The sequence below is a fragment of the Staurois parvus genome, unplaced genomic scaffold (genome assembly GCF_062004578.1).
Source record: "Staurois parvus isolate SC_StPar_1 unplaced genomic scaffold, SC_StPar_1.0 ptg000388l, whole genome shotgun sequence".
Lineage (NCBI taxonomy): Eukaryota > Metazoa > Chordata > Amphibia > Anura > Ranidae > Staurois > Staurois parvus.
This window is the reverse complement of record NW_028318184.1, coordinates 104,054-121,433: the sequence shown is the minus strand read 5'-3', so window position 1 is coordinate 121,433 and position 17,380 is coordinate 104,054. Positions and strand designations below refer to the sequence as shown.

The window sequence follows — 17,380 nt, the reverse complement described above, 5'->3', positions numbered from 1 at the left end:
ATCAGTGCCGCCTATCAGTGCCCATTAGTGCTGCCTCATCAACGCACATCAGTGAAGAAGAAAAATTACCTGTTTGAAAAATTTTATAATAGAAACAAAGAAATCTTTTTTAATTTTTTGCAATTTTTTTGTTTATAGCGCAAAAAGTAAAGCTCCCAGCAGCGATTAAATACCACCGAAAGAAAGCTCTATTTGTGAGAAAAAAATTTTAAAAATTTCATATGGGTACAATCTTGTATGACTGCGCAATTGTCAGTCAAAGTGCGACAGCGCTGAAAGCTGAAAATTGGCCTGGTAAAGAAGGGGGTATAAGTGGCAAGTGGTTAATGATCAGTGTAAACATTGGAAAAAATATTTCTAATTGGTGATCAAGCATTGCACTCTATTCACCCTCTACAGTGCTCTATGCCTTCCTCTAATTTTTTTACTATATTATTACTTTAAAAAATATTTATTTGACAGAAATTTTCTGAAAGCATTTGTAGGTACATTTTTCAGCTTACAAGTTTTCCTGAAAAGATCGATCAGACCTTATCTAACAATACTTGTTCACAGTAATCCTTTGTGTGTTTAACACATATTTTATCACCATGATCACCAAAGACATGAACTAGGGAAAATGATAGGTATCATGAATGACAATATATACAGGTACAGTGATATGAAAAAGTTCCTGATGTTTATTTATTTTTTTTTAATATTTGTCACACTTAAATGATTCAGATTATAGACAAATTTTTATATTACACAAAGATAACCCAAGTAAATACAAAATGCAGTTTTTAAATAATGATTTAATTTATTAAGGGAAAACACCTGTCCAAACCTGCCTGGCCCTATGTGAAAAAGTAATTGCCACCTAAACCTAACAACTGGTTGTTCAACCTTGGCGGCAACAACTGCAATCAAGCGTTTGCGATAATTGGTAATGAGTCTTTCACATCGCTGTGGAGGAATTTTGGCTCACTCTTTTTTACAGAAATTTTTTAATTCAGCCACATTGGAGGGTTTTGGAGCATGAACGGACTGTTTAAGGTCATGCCACAGCATCTCAGATTTAATCCGGACTTTGACTAGGCCACACCAAAACCTTAATTTTGTTTTATGAGCTGCTCACAGGTGGACTTGCTGGTGTGTTTCGGATCATAGTCCTGCTGCATAACTCAAGTGCGCTTGAGGTCACGGACTGACATTCTTCTTCAGGATTTTCTGGTAGAGCGCAGAATTCATGATTCAATTATGACAAGTCGTCCAGGTCCTGAAGTTGCAAAGCGACCCCAGAGCATCACACTACCACCACCATGTTTGACTGTTGGTAGGATGTTCTTTTTATGAAGTGCTGTGTTAGCTTTATGCTTGATGTAACGGGACGCACACCTTCCAAAAAGTTCAACTTTTGTCTCATCAGTCCACAAAATATTTGCATAAAAATCTTGGAGATATTCAAGATTTTTTTTTGTAAATGTGAGACAAGCCTTTGTGTTCTTTTTGGTTAGCAGTGGCTTTCACTTTGGAACTCTCCTATGGAGGCCATTTTTGCCCAGTCTCTTTCGTATTGTTAAATCATGAGCACTGATCTTAACTGAGGCAAGTGAGGCCTGCAGTTCTTTAGATGTTGTTCTGGATTCTTTTTTGACCTCCTGGATGAGTCATCGTTGTGCTCTTGGAGTAATTTTGGTAGGCAGGCCACTCCTGGGAAGGTTCACCACTGTTCCAAGTTTTCTCCATTTGTGAATAATGGCTCTCACCGTGGTTTGCTGGAGTCCCAAAACCTTAGAAATGGCTTTGTAACTCTTCAGGCTGATGCATGTTCATTACTTTGTTCCCATTTGTTCTTAAATGTCTTTTGATCGCAGCATGATGTGTTGCTTTTTTAGAAGTTTTAGCATGCTTCACTTTGTGAGACAGCTTCTTGATTCATCTGGTCTGGTAGTAATAAGGGCCTGGGTGTGGCAAGTGAAATTTACCTCAGCCTTCCAAAAAATGTGGTTAATCACAGTTCATTCATGGCATTTACTCTGGTCATCTTTGTGTAATATTAAGATTTGTTTGATGATCTGAATCATTTCAGCGTGACAAATACACAAATACAAAACAAAACCAAAAAATCAGGAGGGGGCAAATACTTTTTCACAGCACTGTATATTGTGTGAAACTTTATATTAAATGTTTTATTTACTGTATAGCCCAACTTCAGCTAGAACTCTTCTTTCTGTTTTGGATAGAGTTGAAAAGGGTTTTTACAGCAGTCTGTGTCCCACAGGTAGGGATGAAGTTCAGGTTCACCACTACCATGGGTGTCAGGGCTCCAGGTATGACCAGAGGTATGTGGACTGCAACAGGGAAACGCAGGCTTCAGATATGGTATAAACAATATAATTTATTAAGACTAACAATACAAAACGCAGTGCAAAACTAAACATAAACACAGTGCAAACAAACCAAACCACCCACCGATAACAATACATACAATACAAAGAGTAGTCAGGCAGGCCGGGTCAGTAGCAAACGGGCAAATGGAGTACCAGGAACAGGCGGGAGAGTGGTAGGGGTCACAAGCTGGGTTCAGTAACTCACGGGCAGCGCGGTACAGAGGGTCCGGCAGAGAATGGTCAGGGTCACAAGCCAGGGATCAAGCAGGAGAAGTTAGTAGAGGTCAGGATCAGGCAGAGTCGGCAACAAGTCAGACAGGAACAGGGATACAGGATACAAGGTACAGGGGCCCATGGAAAAACACACACCAAGGCCCTTACTGTGAGTCTGGCCATTCCTTAAATACAACCCCTGCAATCAGCTTCAGGTGTTTGGCTGATTGCAGGGGTGAGTCTCTGATTGCTGAGAGCACCCGCTGGCCAGCCCTGGTACTGCAGCCCACAAGGCAGGTGAGTCCCACCATTATTGGCAAGTCCATTCCTGACAATGGGTTTGAGATTTGTAGTCATGGCAAATGTATGTGCAGATTCAACTAGGAGAACTGAAATGCCCTGCATGGTCTTTGAATTATTGCCATCAGGTATAGAAGGACCAATAAGACTACGGGGAGGGAGGACAACGTCTGCTTCCAATCGCCTAGGCGATCGCAGCAGAAGTGGGAGCGGGTACCTGTCAATTTCGGTTACCCCCTCCCCCCCATTCCTCAAAGGTGCCAATCTTTAACAGGGAGCAGGGGGAACAGTCCTTAAAGCAGAACTTCCCCTTTTGAGTTTAGTTCCACTTTAAATATGTTTTTGAATGTTTGTTCGATTTTGTTTTTGATTTTGTTTTGGAATTTGAATTTGTTTTCGATTGTCTTTTCGAATTCAAATTTGTTTTCAAAACTAATTTTGGCCGAATTTCGTTTCAATATTTCGGATTCATTTAAAATCGTTATTTTTATCATTTGGAACTGGGATACATCCAAATCTCCGAATAACGAAAAAATTTGTCCAAAATTAGATTCGGAACTAAACAAACCGCACATGTCTAATAGGTATCAAGAATGACAAGAAATACAGGTACCTTGTGGGAAACTATATCAAATGTCTTATTTAAAGCCCAACTTTAGCTAGAACTCTTCTTTATGTTTTGGATAGAGTGGAAAAAGGTTTTTACTGTCATCTGTGTCCCACTGGTAGGGAGGGATGAGGTTCAGGTTTACCACTACCATGGGTACGGGGCGAATCCTGAGGATTTGAGATTTGTAGTCGTGGCAAATGAATGTGCAAATTCAAACTAGGAGAGCTGTTGAAATGCAACATTCATGTATTTCGTGCAATAACTACATCGGTATTAAGTAGAGATATATTCTTCAACCAGTAGATGGCATTGTTTCTAAATTTGTAGATGCATCTATGGTAAAACTCGTTTCTCTAAATAAAAAGTTTCCTGTCTCCTGGTTGTAATGAAGCAAACAGAAAAGTACAGTACATGTGGATTGTGCACTTTCTGTTCTGTAGGGCTATATACAGGATTTCTAACAAGAACCGTAATGTACTGTATATAATTTGAACTATTGCTGTCAAGCTTGGAAGGACCAATAAGTTGGCTTTTGGATAAGCCAGCCCCCTCACTATAAAAGGGGGCTCAGTGATCAGAGTGTCACTGTATTAGAAGTGGCTGAAGGGAAAGCATAGGAAAAGCTGACAGACTGCATAGGGAAGGATTAGAGTCAGGGAACTGCACTCAACCCCAACTCAACCCCTTTGCTGCCTTTTTTTTCATTATTATCTTTATTTTTATTTTGTAGTTGATTTAAAGCCAGAAATCACGTTTAGCTGTTGCCCCATCCATAGCAAACGTTTTTTGTTGCAAGACCCTTTTAAAAAAAATGGGCAGCTTTTGCAAGAGTTGTAATTTAAGCCCAATACACACAATAAGAATATTGGACAAATGATCGTTGTCTTTTTTTTTTGGCATGCTAGTCTCATATCAAAAAAGTGAAGAGGTTACTAAAGATGCAAAAATTCCTGTACGACAGAAAGAAAAGTAATGTACACTATATTGCCAAAAGTATCGGAACACCCCTCTAAATCATTGGATTCAGGTTTTCTAATCACCTCCATGGCCACAGATGTATAAAATCAAGCACCTAGGCATGCAGACTGCTTCTACAAACATTTGTGAAAGAATGGGTCGCTCTCAGGAGCTCAGTGAATTCAAGCGTGGTACCGTGATAGGTTGCCTCCTGTGCAATAAGTCCATCCATGAAATTTCCTTGCTACTAAATATTCCACGGTCAGCTGTTAGTGGTATTATAACAAAGTGGAAGCAACTGAGAGCAACAGCAACTCAGCCACCAAGTGGTAGGCCATGTAAAATGTCAGAGCGGGATCAGCGCATGCTGAAGCACACAGTGTGCAGAAGTCTCCAACTGTCTACAGAGTCAATAGCTAAAGACCTCCAAACGTGGTGTGGCCTTCAGATTAGCACAACAACAGTATGTAGAGAGCTTCATGGAATGGGTTCCCATGGCCGAGCAGCGGCATCCAAGCCTTACATCACCAAGTGCAATGCAAAGCGTTGGATGCAGAGGTGTAAAGCACGCCACCACTGGACTCTAGAGCAGTGGAGACGTGTTCTCTGGAGTGATGAATCACGCTTCTCTGTCTGGCAATCTGATGGATGTGTCTGGGTTTGGCAGTTGCCAGGAGAACGGTACTTGCCTGACTGAATTGTGTCAAGTGTAAAGTTTGGTGGAGGGCGATTATGGTGTGGGGTTGTTTTTCAGTGGTTGGACTTGGCCCCTTAGTTCCAGTGAAGGAAACTCTTAAGGTGTCAGCATACCAAGACATTTTGGACAATTTCATGATCCCAACTTTGTGGGAACAGTTTGGGGATGGCCCCTTCATGTTCCAATATGACTGCACACCAGTGCACAAAGCAAGGTCCATAAAGACATGAGGAAGCCAGGAGTGGCCATTATTATATTTATGTGATTGTCATAGAGAACTTTTAAGCACTTGAGCACAAGTACACAAGGTCATGGTTGGTCTGGATTATTTGTTAGAATGTAGATGCCAAGGGAAAGAATTGGGAGGATTTCGAAAAAGGAGTTTGCATATGCAAGATAATGAAGAAGACAGACTTGAGAGGTTGAGTGGTACAAGAGAGAATATACCTCTCGGCATTTGTGATGGAAATATGAGAAAGGTGCAAATATAAGGTGTAAGGAAAATACAGAGATAGGTTAAAATGCAGGAGTGGTTAATAAAGGGTTTTTTGTACTCTCTGATAGTGCTTTTATTTTACCACTACTATTACTTCTTACTATTACTTCTTACTGGCACTTGACATCTATAAATGCAACAATTTAGAAATTGGATGAAAGGTGTTGCACTGTGAAACACTTTTTGAAAGATAAATAGTGCATTTTATATACAACTATATAGATCAGACCAAATTGAGGGACAAATGAGGGGTAAAGAGGGACAGAGGGCCTTCCAAATGAGGGACAGTCCCTCGAAATTACGGACAGTTGGGAGCTATGTGATACCACAGTGCCCAGGGCAGCCGCCCCTCCTGTTCACCCCTTGTCCCAGCCCTGGAGAGGACAGATCAATTTAAAGTGCTTTAACTGCTTCCCATCCACTTTAAAGCAGAAATACTGCTACAGGGCAACACGGGTGTGCAAAATATATATATATATACGTGATTTCGCATTTCCGGGTAGGGTGTGCATGAGCCACGTATGGTATGCGCACTACCCGTGCCACCTTTCGCAGTCGCAGCTTTCAATCACCGGGTCTCAGCCAGTGATTATTCCCCTGGTGATTTCCAACGATCTCTGACGGGGTTTACTAACAGTTCTCCTCCCTGTGAGCTCGGGCACACTGCTTTTGATGGCTGTGCACAGCACAGCCATCCAAAGCAGCATGCTTACAGTGAAGCACACTGACACAGCCCCCCAGTAAAACACTCCTGGCACACAGTTAACCCTTTGATCACCCCTCATGTTAACTCCTTCCTACCCAGTGCCATTAGTACATTGTCAGTGCTCTTTTAGCAGTGACACCAAGTCAGTTCCCCCCAGTGTCAGAATGTCTGCCTCAGTCCCGCTATACATTGCTGATCGCCACCATTACTAGTAAAAATTAAAAAAAAAAATCCCAGCATATATACCTCCATTTGTAAACGCTATAACTTTCACGTAAACCAATTAATTTACATGTATTGGGATTTTTGTTAGCAAAGACATGTAGCAGAATGCATTTTGACCTAAATTTATGACGAAATTTGATTTTTTAAAATTTTTTTACTGGACATGTTTAATAGCAAAAATAGTTTTTTTCACAGAATTGTTGGTCTTTTTTTTTTATTGCGCAAAAAGTAAAAAAAAGCAAAGGCAATCAAATACCACCAAAAGAAAGTTCGATTTGTGGGGAAAAAGGATGCAAATGTCATTTGGGTGCAGCGGTGCATGACTGCACAATTGTCAGTTAAAATAATTCAGCGTCATAACGCAAAAAATGGCCTGGTCAGGAAGGGGGGTAAATCCTCAGGAGGGCAAGTAAAGACTCCAGGCAAATGTAAAAAAATAAACACTTAATTCAGGTATGCATTCACTAAAAATCACTAAATGTATAAGTAGTATTTAAAAATACAAGGATGAAGGATCTAAGGTAGACATAAAATAAAGTTTATACTTAGATTGGAGACTGGAAGAATAGAGACATCAGTGTAAGGCCTCATTCCAGTCTATGGTGACCTGCTGCACAGTTGTGGTAAGCTGATTTCAGCTGGAGGATGTAAACAGTGGAAGAGGCTTTGGCTGTCATAAAGAGGGGTGATGGTTTCTAGGTTCAGTTCGATTAGAGGTTTGCACTAAAATACATTTGTACTTTAAAATGTACATATATCCAAAACATGTTTTATGTTTTGGATGAAGCAGGGTGGGGTTACAACCCCAGCAAGGTTTTATAACTGTATGTGCTCACTTTCTTTATTGTGGCGCAACTTAATTCTGTGGATCACAAGAAAACTATGGTACATGTAACCTAAATCGCTTATGAGGAATATACAGTAATGCCCGTAGCGAAAAAAGGAAAGGAAAATTAGCGCAGGGCAGGCATGACTAGGCCTAGAGTGGGAAGGAGAGTAAGAAAGGGTTAATGATGTGCCAGGGGGGTGTGGAAAAGGATAGATGGGTGTGCTGGTTGGTGGAGAGAGAGCGTGGGTGGGCTCTGCCGCACCTTAGGGTGGGGTGTCCCAGGGGGGGGAGGCATCATTTCGGACCTGGACGTTGGTGAGTGAGATTCATTCCCTCCCAACACCAGCATTTGTTAGGGCCTTTTCCCTGGGGGTCTCGTTGCGGTCTTTGGGGGGCTGTCATGGATGGCTTGGTGGCCCAGCTGCGTGCGGCGGCAGCCTCTCATGGGATGGACTGGCTGCAGAGCCGGGTTTCTGCCTTTCTGCAGGACCCGGGCGTGTCCCTGGACCCGGGCTTCTCGCTGGGCCCGGGCTCATCACCAGAGGGAGAGGGGCGGGTGCGCCCACGTGCTCGGGGGTCTCGGCCTCCGGAGCGCTGTAGTCCGGGCTCCCCCTCCCCCAGAGCTCAGCGCCGGGTGCCTGCCTTCATGCAGGACCCGGGTTTGTCCCAGGACCCGGGTCTTTCACAGGACCCGGCCTCATCACCAGCGGGAGGGGGGCGGGTGCGCCCACGTGCTCGGAGGTCTCGGCCTCCGGAGCGCTTTAGTCCGGGCTCCCCCTCCCCCAGAGTTCAGCGCCACACAGGGAGCCCCGTTCGGGACCCTCCGGCCCCGCTGACAGGGCGCTCCAATGCCTCTGCTCGCGGGGAGGCCGGGAGGAATCCCCGGCAACGGCGGAGCTCGGCGGGCGGGGTCTCGCGGGGAGGAAGCCCCTCCCCCCCGCCCGCGCGGCTGAGGAAGCAGGATGTCGCCGGCTCCTCCACTGACCAGGTGCCTGTCAGGGAGGGAGCCCAACGAGGGAGACGCAGCGCTGCGGCTGCCGGGCTGTCCCCTGCTGCGGCCGGCAGGCCCCATGGGAAGCGTGGAGCGGCGGCTCCGAAGAGCCTCAGGCTGGATGGAAGTGCTGCCGGGGGCGTGTCTGGTCGGACCCCAGGGACGTCGATGGGCGTGGCTGGTGCCGGGAGGCGGAGCCAGCAGAGGCACAGCGCTCGAGGATCCGTGGCTCCTGGGACTGGGAGGCCATCCGGCCGTCGAGGGGAGGACGTGAGATCGGAGGGCGAGCTGTCGGAACCCGATGCGGGGGCGACAGCTGGCCGCTCGGCATCGCTGGACGTGGGTCGCACGGCTGATGGGACGTCTCCTGGGCAGCCTGGTGAGTTACCTTTTTCTTTTTCTTCTGCGCTAGGGGACCTGTTGGGGGGCGGGGCCTCGGCGGTGCGGGAGGTCGGCGTTCCCGATTCGGGTCGCGGGGGGGGGCTCTGCGATTTGATTTCAGGTTTGCGTACCTTGTTGCAGCGCCTTGAGCGGGGCGGTAGTGGGGTCCCTGGGCCTGCTGCGGCGTGGCTCCCGCCGGCTGGTGGGGACGGTTTACAAGTCCGAGTGCAGGACGGGGGGGCCGTGCGGAGATCGGGGGTTTCTCCTCCCTCTGGTTCTGGGCCTGCGGTGGTTGCGGCGGAATCTGATGCTTTGGGTTCCACGGCTTTGGATGGGGGTGCGGGGGTGTCCGGAGCGGTCGGCTTGGCGGACTCGGCCAAGTGCGAGGTATACGTGTGCTTCGAGGGCCCTTTAGGTGCGCACTTGCCGTTGGAGGTTCGGGAGCGGATTTGGAGCGGGGAGTATGTGGAGATCTTCACGCTCTTGCCGTTGGAGCGTTTTCCTTTGGAGGGGTTGCGGGTTGACGAGGGCAGGCGGGAGGAAGCGGAGAAGCGGCGTTTTCGCTTTATCCCGCGTACTTTTGCAAATTGGATGCAGGCGTTTGCGATCATGGCCAGTGTTATTGGGGAAAAGGCTCCTGAGCATTGCTCGGCGCTTTTTTGTTACCTTGACGCCATTAGCGAGGCTCACAGGGTTTACGGTGGGACTGCGTGGCTTCGGTATGATGAGCAGTTTCGGCAGCGGCGGGCTGTTCGCCCTTCATTGCGTTGGGACCATAAGGACATTGGTCTTTGGATGCGCCTCATGACTCCAGCGAGGCCTCCTGGTCCGTTTTTTCAGGGGGGGGCCGGTGGTTCATTCTCCCCCGGACAATCGGCCTCAAAGCGTAGGGGCTTCTGTTGGCAGTTCCAGGAAAGCGCTTGTCGTTTCGGAGGGTCCTGCCGTTTTAAGCATGAGTGTTCCGGTTGCGGCGGCTCCCATCCGTTGTCGCGCTGTTTCAAGCGGGGCAGAGGCCCTTCCGGCGAGCATGCGGGTAAGAGGGACGACACCGGTGAGGGTGGAAAGGATGCAGCCTTTCCTAGATAGATATCCTGATCGGGCAGCCGCTGTGCTGCTGGCGGCAGGTTTTTCGGAGGGTTTCCACATCCCGTGCACTTTGACTTCCGTTCCCCCCTTGGCTCGGAACTTGCGGTCGGCCTTGCGGCATGCGGAGGTTGTTTCGGTTAAGTTGCGAAAAGAAGTGGGGTTAGGTCGTATGGGCGGCCCTTTTTCTTGCGCCCCGTTTTCGGATCTGGTGGTTTCCCCCTTGGGGGTGGTGCCCAAGAAGGAGCCAAATTCGTTTCGGTTAATTCATCACCTGTCTTTTCCTAAAGGGGGGTCGGTGAATGACGCTATAGATCCGCAGTCCTGTTCAGTGTCTTACACGTCGTTTGACGCAGCGGTTTTCTGGGTTCGTCGTTATGGGCGTGGTTCGCTTATGGCGAAATCGGATGTTGAGTCCGCGTTTCGATTGTTGCCGGTACATCCGGACAGTTTTCGTTTCTTGGGTTGTCATTGGGAGGGCTCGTTTTACGTTGATAGGTGCCTTCCCATGGGGTGCTCCATATCTTGCGCTTTGTTTGAGCAGTTCAGTTCGTTCGTGGAGTGGGTGGTGCGGGATGTTTCCGGGGTCAATTCTGTCATCCACTATTTGGATGATTTTCTTTGCGTGGGTCCGCCAGCTTCCAGAGTGTGCGCCGTTTTGCTGGCCACTTTGCAGCACGTTGCTGAACGTTTTGGGATTCCGCTGGCTTTGGACAAGACGGAGGGCCCGGCTTCGGTCATTACTTTCCTGGGTATCGTTTTGGACTCTGATGCAATGGAGTGCCGGCTGCCTGAGGACAAGCTTTTGGCCCTGCAAGGGGAAATTGGTGGGGTGCTCGGCAAGCGAAAAATTCAACTGCGGGCCTTACAGTCGCTTGTCGCATCCTGCCAATGGGTCGGGTGTTTTGCCGCCGGTTGGCGGCGGCGACGGCAGGGATTACTTCCCCTTTACATTTTATTCGTTTGACTAGGGAGCATCGGGAGGATTTGCGGATTTGGCACACTTTTTTGACTTCGTTTAACGGACGGGCTTTGTGGATGTCTGGCCCGGTCAGCAATTTTGACTTGGACTTGTTCACGGATGCGGTGGCTTCCGGGGGTTATGGGGCCTTTTTTCAGGGACGGTGGAGTGCGGCTCCGTGGCCTCCTTCCTGGGTGGCGGCGGGTTTCCTTCGTAACCTGGTTCTGTTGGAACTTTTTCCGGTGGTCTTGGCGGTTGAGGTTTGGGGTGCAGATTTTCGGAATCGGAAGGTTCGTTTTCATTGCGACAATTTGGGGGTGGTTCAGGTCATCAACCGGGTGTCGGCTGCCTCACGGCCGGTGGTTGGCCTGCTTCGCCATTTAGTGTTGCGTTGCCTGCAGCTGAATGTTTTTATCCATGCGGTGCATCTCCCTGGGGTGGACAACACTTTGGCTGACGCTTTGTCTCGTTTTCAGTGGGACAAATTCCGGGAGTTGGCGCCGGCTGCGGAGCACCGTGGGGTTCCTTGTCCCGACTGGCTGTGGGAGATTGCCTTGGGGTCGTATCCGGCTGGATCCGGCGGTCGGTGAGTGAGGCGACATGGTCTGCGTACTCGTTGGTTTGGCGGGAGTGGCTGGACCTGTTACAACAGGTCGATATTGATCCCTGGGGGCCGGAGGTGCGTGTGGCATTGCTGTACTATTTGGCGAGGAATTTGGAGCGGGGGGTGTCTGCTGCGGCGGTGGATCGGCGGTTGGCTGGTTTGGCCTTCTTTTTTAAGTTACAAGGGTGTCGGCATTTTACCAAAGATTTCTGGGTGCGTCAGGCTATTCGGGGTTACCGTAGGGCTCATCGCAGTAGGGATTCTCGTCGCCCGGTGTCCTTCGAGTTGTTAGGATCTTTATTTACACATTTGCGGTTTGTTTGTTCTTCGGACTTTGAAGTGGGCTTGTTTAGGGCGGCTTTTGCGGTGGCCTTCTTTGGGGCGTTGCGTATTGGGGAGCTTGTTAGTCCATCCAAATCGGTGCTTGGGGGGTTGTTGGTGGATGATGTTGTGTGCTCGGGCGACTGGGTGGAGGTGTTCATCCGTCGGTCTAAGACGGACCGCTGGGGTCGTGGTGCGCGGGTTCGGTTTCTTGCCCTTCCAGGATCACTAGTGTGCCCGGTGCTTGCGGTTCGAGAATTTTTGTCCCGGCGTCCGGTGGGGCAGGGGTCCTTTTTGATGCATGCTGATGGGTCCCCGTTAACTCGTTTTCAATTTGTGTCGGTTTTTCGGAAATGTTTACGGGATGTTGGTTTGGATGCGTCTTTGTATGCTTCGCACTCGTTTCGGATTGGGGCTGCTACTGAGGCCGCCCGGTGGGGTTTGTCGGATGAGGCGGTAAAACGGATTGGTAGGTGGGATTCGCAGAGATTTCGCCTGTACGTTCGCCCGCATCTGCTGGGGGACTAAGGGTGGTTTCCGGGTTCTTTTGGTTGATGGGGCTGGGGGAGTTTGTCCTGTCTCTGTGATGTTGTTGGTTCTTGTGGTAGTTTTTGTTCTTTTATTTCAGATGGAGCAGTTTGCCTGGTCTGGATCCTGGGGCACTCCTACGTTTTTTGGGGGGCTCGGCGGGCGGATGTGCGGCCTAATGGCCGGCAGCTGGGATTGGCTAGGCGAGCGGCTTGTGTCCGATGGATAGGTGTGCCGGGGATGTTGTGGGGTCGTGTGGTACCTGAGGTGCGGCGTTTTGCATGCCTGGATAGACCGCCGGATGTTTTGGTGCTTCATGTGGGTGGTAACGATCTGGGGGTTCGGTCCATGCGGGAGCTGGTGCGGGATGTTAAGCTGGATTTTCTTTACTTGCGTCGGGATTATCCCGAAATGGTGTTGGTGTGGTCGGACATGGTAGCCCGCACCTCTTGGCGTTTGGCGCGGTCGGTGGAGCGGCTCAATAAGGCTCGGATCAAGGTCAACAAGGAGGTGGGGCGCTTCTTTGTTCGGAATGGGGGGTTGGTGGTCCGGCACTTTGAGTTGGAGGTTGATACTTGGCGGTATCTGCGGAGTGATGGGGTTCATCTCAATGCCGTTGGCACGGATTTATGGGCTCTGGGTTTGCAGGACGGAGTTCAGAGAGCTGTTCGTTTGTGGTGGGGCACGCATGGGTAAGGGCTTACCCAGCGTGCTGTGGCGGTTGTTGGTCTTGGAGGCGGTTCTTATCTTGGAGGTACAGATAATGGTGTGGGACCCATCGGTGGTATGGTGTGCCCGGGGACATTCCAGTTAACCAAGGTTTAACTGGAAGGTGGTGGTGCTGCACTGCGGACGGTATGGTTGTCTCCGAGCTGGTTGGTTGCGGCTGGAGGCCTTTGTGTAATATGGTTGTCCGCAGGTGCATTTCATATCATTTTGGTGGGGTGCCTTCGAAGACCAACAACAACAACTCTGTATGTTTCTGTTATAAGGAATGGTTGGTGTTAAAAAATGTTTGTTAATAAAAGGCCATGTTGGCCATTTACTCCAAAAAATTGGTGTCATGGTTTTTATTTAAGTATAGTAAGGGGGGAATTTGGATGACCTATCTCTGGTGCTCTAGTCAAGTAATGCCCGTAGCGAAAAAAGGAAAGGAAAATTAGCGCAGGGCAGGCATGACTAGGCCTAGAGTGGGAAGGAGAGTAAGAAAGGGTTAATGATGTGCCAGGGGGGTGTGGAAAAGGATAGATGGGTGTGCTGGTTGGTGGAGAGAGAGCGTGGGTGGGCTCTGCCGCACCTTAGGGTGGGGTGTCCCAGGGGGGGGAGGCATCATTTCGGACCTGGACGTTGGTGAGTGAGATTCCCTCCCGCCCTCCCCTGTTATAGGGAGTTTTTGTGTTCCTCTCGGGGGTCAGGGGGTTGTTTCGGTCTTGGGCGGTTGTTGGTCTTGGAGGCGGTTCTTATCTTGGAGGTACAGATAATGGTGTGGGACCCATCGGTGGTATGGTGTGCCCGGGGACATTCCAGTTAACCAAGGTTTAACTGGAAGGTGGTGGTGCTGCACTGCGGACGGTATGGTTGTCTCCGAGCTGGTTGGTTGCGGCTGGAGGCCTTTGTGTAATATGGTTGTCCGCAGGTGCATTTCATATCATTTTGGTGGGGTGCCTTCGAAGACCAACAACAACAACTCTGTATGTTTCTGTTATAAGGAATGGTTGGTGTTAAAAAATGTTTGTTAATAAAAGGCCATGTTGGCCATTTACTCCAAAAAATTGGTGTCATGGTTTTTATTTAAGTATAGTAAGGGGGGAATTTGGATGACCTATCTCTGGTGCTCTAGTCATGTAGCTGTCTCCACGTGGAAGAAAACAAGGTTGCTCTCTATGCTCATAAAGGTCCAGTTTTAGGTCCCATTCAGGGACATCAGACTGAACTATGTAGACTTGGCAAAAGATGGGTTTTTGCTTTGCAGAGGTGCCCATTTGGTGAGTGCATGACCTGGCGCACAGAATCGTAAAATATCTTGTTTTCTAGTGTTTAATAAATACTACTTTTTATTGACTTTGCTGTTCAATAAATACTACTTTTTAATGGCTTCCAGCGTTCAATAAATACTACTTATTAATGACTTCCAGTGTTCAATAAATACTACTTTTTAATGACTTCCAGTGTTCAATAAATACTACTTATTAATGACTTCCAGTGTTCAATAAATACTACTTTTTATTGACTTTGGTGTTCAATAAATACTACTTTTTCATGACTTCCAGTGTTCAATAAGTACTGTTTTTTATTGACTTTGGTATTCAATAAATACTACTTTTTAATGGCTTCCAGTGTTCAATAAATACTACTTTTTAATCGGCTTCTGGTGTTCAATAAATACCACATTCTATCAACTTCTGGTGTTCAATATATGTTACGGTACTTCTAATTGACTTTTAGTATTTAATAACTATTTTCTATTGACTTTTGGTGCTTAGTAAAATGCTACTTTTTTATCAAACTTCAACTGCCCAATAAGTAGAACTTTTGATCAGCTTCTGGTGTTCAATATATACTACTGTTTATTGACCTCTGATGTTTAACATATAGTACTTTTTCTTGGCATCTGGTGTTCAATATGCAGTATAGTACTTTTTAACACCTGCTGGTGTTCAATGAATGCTACTTTTTATCAGCTTCTGGTGTTCAATTATATAGTACTTTTTATTGACTTCTGGTGTTCCAAAAATACTACTTTATATCAGATACATCCTGCTTCATCAGTAGTTATACAGAAAAGTTATTCTCTGTACCAGCTAAAACACTTGCTAAATGGGCACTCCTGCAAAACAAGATCCTTTGTCTTTTATCCTCTTCCAAGACTATATAGTATTTTGGCTTTATATACACTTTATGTTTCCACCATGTATTGTCTGTGAGGAGGTTGTTATAATGTAACACTGTCCAGGCAATCCCTGCCCAGATACGTAGAGAGTAAAACTGCACGGAGGTGGAAGCTCAGATTCTCTAATACAATGAAGCCAGCTACTTGGTAACAACCAAGGCAACAAGTCTTTATTGGCTACATACCAGAATACGGCAGTAACAAGCTTATGCATTTTGGCCGAAGCCTTACGCATAGCATGCTATGACTAAGGCCACGGCCTAAACACAATAGAATAGTAGAGAAAATCTCTGGAAGATTAATTAGGCAGCTTTTTTGAACCTCCCCTGCGTCTCTTCCCCTTATTTTTCTAAAAACTCTGTATTTATTACTGTAGTTCAGTGCTATAGCGAGGGTTTTTGGAGAGTTGCCCACTGCTCTCACACAAAAGCAGAGGCCAGGGTCTTCAATTTTCAGTACTTTCCCCTGCACACTGCTACAATCAAAAGCGCTCTTGTTCTTTGAGTAGCACCACTGATTTGAGCAATGTACAGGGACGAAGGGGAAATGGGCCACCGGAGACACAGACTGCTGCTTTTGTATGAGATAACAATCCCAAACAATTCTTCTGGCAGTTATGGCGTCAATCTTTCTTGGTCTACCTGACCTTGGCTAGGTATCTAAAGATCCCTAAACTTTCCACTTCGTAATAAGTGATTTAACAGTACTGATTGGCATATTCAAGGCTTTGGACATCTTTTTATGTCCTTTTCCATCTTTATAAAGTTCCATTACCTTGTTACGCAGGACTTTTGACAGTTCTTTTCTTATCCCCATGGCTCAGTATCTAGCCTAGTCAGTGCTTCCACGTTAGAGCTAACAAACTCATTGACTATTTATACACTGACCCTAATTGCAATTTAAAAAGCCACAGATCTGGCACATTAACCTCTAATTGGCATTTTAACCCGTGTGTGTCACCTTGTGTGTCTGTACCAAGGCCAAACATTCCAGGGTATGTAAACTTTTGATCCGGGCCATTTGGGTGATTTCTGTTATCATTATGATTTAAAAAGGAGCCAAACAACCATTTGATAATAAATGGCTTCATATGATCACCATGCTTCAATAAAAGAGTATTTTTTGGCATGATCAGTCATCTTTTCAATATCAATGCCAAAATTTCACAATTTATGCCAGGGTATGCAAACTTTTGAGCACAACTGTATGTAACATAGAGATAGCACCGGTGCAATATCAATGGGGTATAGATGCAGAATAAGTAAAGCACAGGTGTAGTATTGATGTGGCATGCTTAATGTCTTGACTCCAATGACAGTGTGCTAACAGTGATAACAGTGTGAATGAGTAGTGATGAGCCCTCTCACCAGTCCCTGTGATGCAGCTGCAAGCTTTTGCAGTAAAGTGGGACGCCCCACTCTCTCTCTGGGATGCCTTCAGAGTCCAGTCTCAGAGTCAGTCTCAGGGAGCGTAAGAAGACATTTGCCCACTCAATGAAGTTGAAGGAGAAGCGGTTTAACCTTAAACTGCGTAAGGGGTTATATAGTGTCAGAGCAGTAGGGATGTAGTACTCCCACAATTGGTGGTGTTAGCGAGCAGTGTCAATAATATTAAAATCTCTAAGATGGAAATCTTAACGAACACAATATACAGAGATATGGGAAATGGTTTTGACAAAACACACCCACTCCCACACAGGTGAAACTAGATAGATTGGTGTCTTTATTCAACCTTATCAACTACTGTATGTAACTATGTTACTATTCAGCTGCAGGAAGTGGAGGGTGAGAGGATCTCCCTGCAGTAATGATGCAGTGTAATCACTGTGGTCTGTGTTGTGCATCAAGGGCATCTCTCTCCTACTGGGCCTCTGCTTTGCCTTTCAGCAGTCAGACAGCTGCTTCAGATGTGTACTTCCCAAATCCCATGGCGTAAAGTTTCCCGGGCAGTTTGGTAAAAGCCATCTCACCAATCCCCTTGCTCCACAGTGCCTCTTGGAAACTGTAGTGTAAAGAGTCCATTTGCCCCATTGTGTGGCTGCCGTCTCGAACTATAACTCCCATGGTTCTCAGCACTCTACATTGAACTCTATGGACTGGCTTGGCTAAGGCTCTCCCTCTGCTGGCTGGGGGAATAGTGCAGCATAACACCAGTATCACAGTAGAGAGTGGAACAACAAAAGACATTGTCTCCTTCTCCGGGTGGTTATAGCCAAG

General features: G+C 47.0%; 1 protein-coding gene across 1 annotated transcript; it reads left to right on the top strand.

Moving 5' to 3' along the window:
- The first annotated feature begins 8,561 nt into the window (after positions 1–8,561).
- LOC149455742 (uncharacterized) lies at positions 8,562–13,272 on the top strand. The gene is made up of 2 exons (XM_089685873.1): positions 8,562–8,775; positions 12,375–13,272. The coding sequence occupies exons 1-2, from the start codon at positions 8,565–8,567 to the stop codon at positions 12,968–12,970; spliced, it is 807 nt and encodes a 268-aa protein (XP_089541999.1). The 5' UTR covers positions 8,562–8,564; the 3' UTR covers positions 12,971–13,272.
- The last annotated feature ends 4,108 nt before the right edge of the window (positions 13,273–17,380 follow it).

Bases quoted from the DNA above. Each gene is read 5' to 3' on its own strand.
- LOC149455742 (XM_089685873.1), top strand. From the start codon at position 8,565: ATGGGCGTGGCTGGTGCCGGGAGGCGGAGCCAGCAGAGGCACAGCGCT. The intron at 8,776-12,374 runs GTGAGTTACCTT...CTTTTATTTCAG, and splicing joins GACGTCTCCTGGGCAGCCTG to ATGGAGCAGTTTGCCTGGTC.